The 9733-nt window shown below is 41.4% G+C and overlaps 1 protein-coding gene across 2 annotated transcripts in view; it reads left to right on the plus strand.

Moving 5' to 3' along the window:
- The first annotated feature begins 1681 nt into the window (after window positions 1-1681).
- The window catches only part of arhgap39 (Rho GTPase activating protein 39), a 186048-nt gene continuing 177996 nt past the window's right edge, over window positions 1682-9733 (plus strand). Inside the window, exon 1 of one of the 2 annotated variants that reach the window (XM_046300339.1) lies at window positions 1682-1830. In XM_046300339.1, the coding sequence (XP_046156295.1) occupies window positions 1820-1830 (11 nt within the window). In that variant the 5' untranslated portion in view covers window positions 1682-1819. The remainder of the gene's footprint in view (window positions 1831-9733) is intronic. The other variant, XM_046300341.1, reaches the window with a different exon arrangement.

Consider the following 9733-nt stretch of genomic DNA (forward strand, 5'->3'; position numbering starts at 1 on the left):
GGATCTGTTGGGTTGGTATGCAAATTGGAGGGGGTCAAGAGGTATCTGGGATGATGGATTTGATGCGTGCCATAACCAGCCTTTCAAAGCACTTCATGATTACAGATGTGGCATGAAGCCTTAGAATTCTTGTGAACAGGAATGATGGTGGTCATTTTAAAATGTGCGGATTACTGTCAGGCGGGTGCGCACTTGAGGTGAAGTCAGGTGCAGGAGAGCAGAGAGTTGTGAACAGGCGCACACTTCATTACGGCAGGAGAGATATACAGACTACGAAAAAAAACTCCTCCAGCCAACAAGGCAAAGTGTATAGCGCGCACAATAGTCACACAACATAAATGTATAACAATACAAATAAGCTTTGTGAAAACACACGGAAAATAACAAACGCTTAGCCTAGTGCGTACAAGACATAATACATAAATAATTTCACACAAAGACATGACGGGGAACAGAGGAATAAATACATGTAGTGTGATTGGGGAATGCAAACCAGGTGTGAATGGAACAAGACAAAACAAATGGATCATAGAAAATGGAGCGGGGATGGCTAGAAAGCCGGTGACGCCGAACGCCGCCTGAACAAGGAGAGGGACGGACTTCGGCAGAAGTCATGACAATTACAGACTGGGACGAAGAGAGGTTGAAAATTACAGTGAATATGCCTGGCAGATGTTCTGCATATTTTCTGAGAATGCGCCCTGGAATACCGTCGGGCCCCGTGGCCTTGCTGGTGTCGACCTGATTAAAGACCTTACTCTCGTCGGCCTCTGAGAGTGAATTCACCCAATCTTCTGGGTCGGTGCCACATACGATGGCTTCGGAGCCTATGCAATATGATTCCACCTTATTCCTATATTATCCTTTTGCTCGTTTGATGACTCTGAAGAAATCATGAAGTATGTTTTCACAGGCAGCCCAATTCAGATATTTTTTTCACTAATTGTCCTTTTGACCAATCAGATCAGCTTATTCCAATTCGTCGAATAAAGATCAGAATTGAGCTGCCTGTGTAAATGCAGCCAGAGCACTAGGTTTGAAGCAAATTGCCATTTTGCAATCAGGGCTGTGGAGTTGTCTGTAACCCACATGAACACTAGGGGGCGTTGCTTTCACACTCTTCAGGCTCCAGACACAGAGCAGCAGATGCCCATCATTAGCAGCAATCCAGCCCCACTCAGAGCGCTCGGTCTCTTACTCCCCGAGTTGAGAACAAATGCGTTTATACCAGATTGATGTACCCCACTATAGCAAAAAGCGATCGCGGATTCATATGTCTGAAGATACATAGCATAACTTGCGATAAACTACCAAATAAGGTATTTAAAAATGTTTAAATTCGGTGGGAAAGTCGACACAGTACAGTCAGTCATTGCAACAGGCCTATGGATGAAAGTTGAATGAATTCATAAATTAATGGCTGAATTACTTCTGTTTTGTGTTTGGACAGGTTTTCCTTGAGAATTACGGACTTTGACAAGAGGTCTCGACCTTATTGTCACATATTTTGTTGCGGGTTGTTGTTGGTTCATTCTATCAGACGATTAATACTTATTTCTAGACTCGGGAGTCGGAATCCTGGCATTTCCGTGCTGCTATGGAAACGCAGTTCGGACGCTCTTGGTTGAAACTGGGTGACGTCAGCTCAGTGACGGAGAAGCGGGCATTGCGTGCTCGGAGAGAGTTCGTGCACCATATTCCATCGAGGAGAGAGCTACAGTAGTAGTTCGGTGACTGCGGAGACAGCGATTTTGGCAACATGGATGACGTTGTGGGGATTATTATTACTAACGGATTTTAATTGGGAACGACCGGTAAAATGGCAGAGCGGTAAGTAAAGGCTGAAACGATTTATATTCTTACGTCGCTGATGTGTCCAATTAAATGTATTCTGTAGCGATGCTTCTTCGTTGGCGACCTAGCCAGGACTGAGCTGAGGCAAAAGGATATCTTCTGTGTTTTCTTAGCTAATGTTACCGGGCATTGAGCTATCCTGCCTCTCGGTCAGTTTATTCGTTTATGTGGTCATGTTACTCCCGTTGGCCATCTTTACCGGGTAGCTGGAGGACTTGTCCTATCCAGCCCTTCAGTGTGTGAAACTCAAGATCCAGCGGCACGAGCAGCATCTGTTTCTGTGAGGGTGTTTGCAGCACTGTGAATGCACCTTTTTTCCCCCTCAGCCTTGAAAAATCACCTGGCAACACAAACACCTACACTGTTTTGTAGTTGATATGCTTTACCGGAAACCATAGCTAGTGAAACTTGTGTTATTGCGCATTTCTGGGGTTATTACACCGATATGATTGGTAGTTGGGCAGGGCTAGCAATCCAACTCTCAGCATTTCGATGGCTTGCTAACCATCTGCGAGGGAGAAGGAACCCGCGAGCCGAGGATGCCACATCTAGAAACATAGAACACTCTTATTTGCCCCCACGCTCAGCCAGCTATGGGCTATTCCAAAAAGGTAAAAACACCTGTTTACATGGGAGTTCAAATGAGAATAGCCTAGACTACACATGCCTTTTTAGTTAGGTTATATGCTCCGAACCAACCTAATCTCTCCGTCAGCAAGAGTTAATAATTTATACATATTACATGTGTTGCAGGGGTCATTCACCCGTATGTAAATTGGTCAGAATTCAATAAATATTTATTAGGCTATAAAACGTATGGTTATAACAACAAAGAACATCCCTGCAGAGCATATAGCATGTCTACTAACTCTTCCAAACATTTTCTTCTCCCACTGTTCAAACAGACCACATTTCAAGACACAAACCATTAAAGTTTTTTTGGGGCAGCAGGTTAGAGCATAGAGCCAGTAACCGAAAGGCTGACCAGGTAAAAGGTACAGACAGATCTGTCGTTCTGCCCACTGTTCCCCGGTAGGCCGTCTGTAAATAAGATTTGGTTCTTAACTGACTTGCCGAGTTAACTAAAGGTTAAATAAAAAAATTAAAAAAGATCAGGTGTGGCCAACACACCTGAAAACACTCAAATCGACTGACTGTTGAGAATTAAGTTGATGGTAAATGTGAATGAAGTTGATGGTTCATGTATATGGAATGGTTTGAATAATTAAATAGTTTTGGTCCCAATTAACACAATCACACATTAAAAAAAGGTATAAGTGATGGCATTTTATTGCAATCTTCAATTTACTCTCCCCTTCACCAGCTTGAAAACGCAGTGGCGAGCGCTGCAGAGAATTAGTCAGTCACTGAAAACCCAAATGTTTATAAAGTTCCAACTTGACACAAATGGCTGCTGACTCTCCCACTCATAAGACTGATCCTTCATGTACAACTGCTGAATACCATCGCATATGGTCGGAACTCCTTCCACTTTCAGGTCACACACACACATACACTCAGCCTCTGCAATACAAGCAGATCCTGGGATTTTATGAGCTGTAGCCCAGGTTGGGACATGGGCACCTCTGGACTACTGGGGAAACCTCCACCTTCCCAGGACGACGCCACTAATGAGGCCACGACAGCAGCTCCTCCACGACAGCAGCTCCTCCACGACAGCAGCTCCTCCACGGCTCACATCAGCAACTGGAGGTCTACCCTCTGCTCCCGCCATTGGGCTCAGGCCACCCTAAACTCCTCAGATAATCCCACAACACCTCCACCGCAGTCTGCTTCTTGGAGATCACGCCAGCCAGGTCCATTCAACGACTTACAAAAATCAGTCCAAAAACAAATACTATGGGTCTCTCCAAAAAGGGCTTGGAATTTTAACCCACCACCATGGAAATAAGGAGGACCCATGATTGCACAAAAACATTTACATTCGTTTAAAAAACAGAGAAACATCAAATAGAACATGATTAGAACTAATCAGGGAGACTGAAAGCATCAGTGAACTACACACTAATGGTCCTTCTGTAGCTCAGTTGGTAGAGCATGGCGCTTGTAACAGGACCACCCATACGTAGAATGTATGCACACATGACTGTAAGTCGCTTTGGATAAAAGCGTCTGCTAAATGGCATATATTATTATTATTATATTATTATTATATTATCTAACTCACCATGCCTGTCTTGAACCTGAGCAACCAACTCTGTAGCAAACCATTAAGGTCAGGAACACCTAAACTAGTAGATAGCTATGCATGACAATGGAGTAGTGCACGTTATCCAACCACACATGTGGTTTAGATAATAACAACTTCATGAAATGCATTTTAAAAACCTTTTCAAATGGTGACGAGGCCGGTCTAAGAAGTGGTTCTCAACTGGTGGGTCACGACCTAAATTTGTTTTGAAAGAAGTCTGAGGAAGGAAAAAAAACGTGTTTTACATATTTTTATGAAAGAATGCTCGCGTCTAAACCTCAATGAAGAACTTCAGGTAGAAAGGGTGTAGAAAAGATAATAAACTATTTTTTTTCTTAATTAAATTGTAGAATTTTCAAGCTATTAGCAGTGCTATTTGGGTCTCAGACCACTGAGTTTATTAACATTGGGCATAATTGTATTATTGACAATGAAAGAGGTGGGAATGTTGTTCCCTTGTCATGTTAATTTCTAAATGTACTATCATTATAGCATTAAAATAGTTTTCGTAACGTGTGCGCTGGGAGTCGGGAAGCAAGTTCAGGGAGTGCATCATTTAATAAACAAATGAACAAAACAAGAAACACGAACAAAGCACAGACAGGAGCACACGTGACATTTTTCCAGATTGTATTTTGCCGATAATTTATTGCGATGCGAATATTAGTTCAATTTGGGTCCCGAGGATAAAACCCAGTTGAGAACCACTGAGCTAGATACACATTACTTCAAACCATAGCTAAACTAATATAACATTGCTATAGCATTACTCAATACCACAGATTACTTTACCAGATTCACAACATTTTCCTTTCTTTTTGTGCCACCAGATGTTTGCATACTACTGGTAAAGTGAACGGGTTTAGTTAATACGGTATCATTATGGAACAATATTGTTTAAATTAAACAAATGGTTCGGGAAGAGAGGCTATATGGACACTCCTGGCCTGTGAAACGATGGCTTATGTTGCACTGCTGAGAGCCAAATGAACCCAATCACACAGGGTTTTGACAGCTAAATCCCGATGTGGTTGCCATTCATATGTTTGTATTTGCGTTAAGGATCCGCATTAGCTGCTGCCAAGGTAGCAGATACTCTTCCTGGGGTTCAGTAACATTAAGACAGTTATTTACACTACCGGTCAAACGTTTTAGAGCACACTCTTTCAAGGGTTTATTTATACTATATTCTACATTGTAGAATAATAGCGAAGACATCAAAACTATGAAATAACACATATGGAGTCATGAAGTAACCAAAAAAGTGTTAAACAGCCTGGAGGTGTGTTCCGTCATTGTCCTGTTGAAAACAATTGATAGTCCCACTAAGCCCAAACCAGATGGGCTGGCGAATTGCTGCAGATTGCTGTGGTAGCCATGCTGGTTAAGTGTGCCTTGAATTCTAAATAAATCACAGACAGTGTCACCAGCAAAGCACTCCCACACCAACACCTCTTCCTCCATGCTTTACGGTGGGAAATACACATGCAGAGATCATCCGTTCATCCACACCGCGTCTCACAAAGACACGGCGGTTGGAACCAAAAATCTCCAGTTTGGACTCCAGACCATAGGCCTGATTCACACAGATGTGTCTGTTACATGAACTCTGTTAAGATTTTTTTGGCTGCAATTTTTAATGCTGGTAACTCTAATGAACTTATCCTCTGCAGCAGAGGTAACTGGGTCTTCCATTCCTGTAGCGGTCCTCATGAGAGACAGTTTCATCATAGTGCCTGATGATTTTTGCGACTGCACTTGAAGAAACTTGAAGTTCTTGAAGTTTTCCGCATTGACTGACCTTCATGTCTTAAAGTATTGATAGACTGTTGTTTCTCTTTGTTTATTTGAGTTGTTCTTGACATAATATGGACTTGGTCTTTTACGAAATAGGGCTATCTTCTATATACCACAACACAACTGATTGGCTCAAACGCATTAAGAAGGAAAGAAATTCAACAAATTTAGCTTTCAACAGAGCACACCTGTTAATTTAAATGCATTCCAGGCGACTACCTCATGGAGCTGGTTGAGAGAATGCCAAGAGTGTGCAAAGCTGTCATCAATGCAAAGGGTGGCTATTTGAAGAATCTCAAATATAAAATATATTTTGATTTGTTTAACACTTTTTTGGTTACTACATGATTCTACAATGTTGAAAAAGGTAAATATTAAGAAAAACCTTTGAATGAGTAGGTGTTCTAAAACTTTTGACCGGTAGTGTGCAACTTAAAATATTGCGACATTACATTTCATAACACTTTTCACATCACATTACGTGTGTTCCCTCAGGCCTCTACTCTACTACCACATATCTACAATACACAATCCATGTGCACGTGTGTGCAGAGTGCATGTCTTTATCATGTGTATGTGTGTCTGTGCCTGTGTGTGTGTGTGTGTCTCTCACAGTCCCTGCTGTTCCATAAGGTGTATTTTTATCTGGTTTATAAATCTGATTCTACTGCTTGTATCAGTTACCTGATGTGGAATAGGATTCCATGTAGCCATGTCTCTATGTAGTACTGTTCGCCTCTCATAGTTTGTTCTTGACTTGGGATTGTAAAGAGACCCTTGGTGGCATGCGTATTATTCATGTTAGCTCTCTGTGTACATTTAAGGGCCAGCCATGCTGCCAATTGTAAAATTCCGAGGTCCTTCTTTGTGGCACCTGACCGCATGACTGGACAGTAGATGCGACAAAACTAGGGCCTGTAGGACCTGCCTTGTTGATAGTGTTGTTAAGAAGGCAGAGCAGCATTTTTTTATGGACAGACTTCTCCCCACCATAGCTACTGTTGTATCAATATGTTTTGACCATGACAGTTTACAATCCAGGGTTACTACAAGCAGTTTAGTCACCTCAACTTGCTCAATTCCCACATTATTTATTACAAGATTTAGTTGAGGGTTATGGTTTAGTGAATGATTTGTCCCAAATAAAATGCTTTTAGTTTTTGAAGTATTCAGGACTAACTTATTTCTTACCACCCATTCTGAAACTAACTTCAGTTCTTTGTTAAGTGTTGACTGAATTCACTAGATGTAGTAGCTAAATTATATAGTGTTGAGTCATCCGAAAATGTAGACAAACTGGCTTTACTCAATCATGTACTCCCCATTGAGTAAACTGTATCACAGTGATATCTAGATGGCTACGCTGTGATATACAGTTGAAATCGGAGGTTTACATACACTTAGGTTGGTGTCATTAAAACTTGTTTTTGAACCACTCCACAAATGTCTCGTTAACCTGTTGAGTGTAGGGGGCAGTATTTTGATGTTTGGGTGAAAAACGTACCCAAATGAAACTGCCTATTTCTCAGGCCTAGAATCTAGAATATACATATAGTTGTCAGATTAGGATAGGAAACACTCTAAAGTTTCCAAAACTGTCAAAATATTGTCTGTGAGTATAACAGAACTGATATTGCAGGTGAAAACCTGAGAAAAATGCCTAAGAGAAACTAATCTCCTTGTTCCATTGCATGCATTCCCTCCATTTAAATGGATATCAACCAGATTCCTTTTCCTATGGCTTCCACATGGTGTGAACAGTTTTTAGACATAGTTTCAGGCTTTTATTCTGACAAATTAGCGAGAAGGGTCACATCGCGTCAGTGGATGGTTGGGTGCCAGCAGAGTTTTGCATGCGCAACAGCTTGGAGCAGACATTTTCTCTCTCTCTCTCCTATTGAAAAAGCTACGGTCCAGTTGAAATATTATCGATTATTTATTGTAAAAACAACCTGAGGATTGATTATAAAAAACGTTTGACATGTTTCCACGAACTTTACGGATACTATTTGGAATTCTTGTCTGCCCCGTCGTGACCGCTCAAGCCTGTGGATTTCTGAACAAAACGCGCCAACCAAATGGAGGTATTTTGGATATAAAAAATCATCTTTATGGAACAAAAGGAGCATTTATTGTGTAACTGGGAGTCTCGTGAGTGCAAACATCTGACGATCATCAAGGTAAGCAATTCATTTTATTGCTTTTCTGACTTTCGTGACCATCTACTTTGATGCTAGCTGTTTGTAATGCTTTGTCTGCTGAGATAGATGTCCTAACATAAACGCTTGGATAGCTTTTGCTGTAAAGCTTTTTTGAAATCTGCCAGGCCAGGTGGATTAACAACAAGCTAAGCAGTGTTTTGCCATATTGCACTTGTCATTTCATGAAAATTCATATTTTTAGTAATTTAATTTGAATTTGGCGCTCTGCAATTCAGCGGATGTTGACGAAAATGATCCCGCTAACGGGATGGGTGCGCCAAGAAGTTAACAAACTATAGTTTTGGCAAGCCGGTTAGGACATCTACTCTGTGCATGACACAAGTAATTCTTCCAACAATCGTTTACAGACAGATTATTTCACTTATAATTCACTGTATCACAATTCCAGTGGGTCAGAAGTTTACATAAACTGAATTGACTGTGCCTTTAAACAGCTTGGAAAATTCCAGAAAATTATGTCATGTCTTTAGAATCTTCTGATAGGCTAATTGACATAATTTGAGTCAATTGGAGGTGTACCTGTGGATGTATTTCAAGGCCTACCTTCAAACCCAGTGCCTCTTTGCTTGACATCATGGGAAAATCAAAAGAAATCAGCCAAGACCTCAGACAAAAAATTGTAGACCTCCACAAGTCTGGTTCATCCTTGAGAGCAATTTCCAAACGCCTGAAGGTACCACGTTCATCGGTACAAACAAAAATAGTACGCAGGTATAAACAACATGGGACCACACAGCCACCATACCGCTCAGGAAGGAGATGCGTTCTGTCTCTTAGATATGAACGTACTTTTGTTCGAAATGTGCAAATCAATCCCAGAACAACATCAAAGGACCTTGTGAGATGCTGGAGGAAACAGGTACAAAAGTATCTATATCCACAGTAAAATGAGTTCTATATCGACATAACCTCAACGGCCGCTCAGCAAAGAAGAAGCCACTGCTCCAAAACCGCTATAAAAAAGCCAGACTACAATTTGTAACTGCACATGGGGACAAAATCATACTTTTTGGAGAAACGTCCTCTGGTCTGATGAAACAAAAATAGAACTGTTTGACCATAATGACCATTGTTATGTTCGGAGGAAAAAGGGGGAGGCTTGTAAGCTGAAGAACACCATCCCAACCGTGAAGCACGGGGGTGGCAGCATCACGTTGTGGGGTGTTTGCTGCAGGAGGGACTGGTGCACTTCACAAAATAGATGGCATCATGAGGAAAGAAAATTATGTGGATATATTGTAGCAACATCTCAAGACATCAGTCAGGAAGTTAAAGGAAGTTAATTTGGTCACAAATGGGTCTTCCAAATGGACAATGACCCCAAGCATACTTCCAAAATAGTGGCAAAATGGCTTAAGGACAACAAAGTCAAGATATTGGAGTGGCCATCACAAAGCCCTGATCTCAATCCTATAGAAAATGTGTGGGCAGAACTGAATAATTGTGTGCGAGCAAGGAGGCCTACAAACCTGACTCAGTTACACCAGCTCTGTCAGGAGGAATGGGCCAAAATTCACCCAACTTATTGTGGGAAGCTTGTGGAAGGCTACCTGAAACGTTTCACCCAAGTTAAACCATTTAAAGGCAACTCTTCTGACCCACTGGGAATGTGATGAAAGAAATAAAAGCTGAAATAAATCATTCTCTC

This window comes from Oncorhynchus gorbuscha, linkage group LG15 (assembly GCF_021184085.1).
Source record: "Oncorhynchus gorbuscha isolate QuinsamMale2020 ecotype Even-year linkage group LG15, OgorEven_v1.0, whole genome shotgun sequence".
Lineage (NCBI taxonomy): Eukaryota > Metazoa > Chordata > Actinopteri > Salmoniformes > Salmonidae > Oncorhynchus > Oncorhynchus gorbuscha.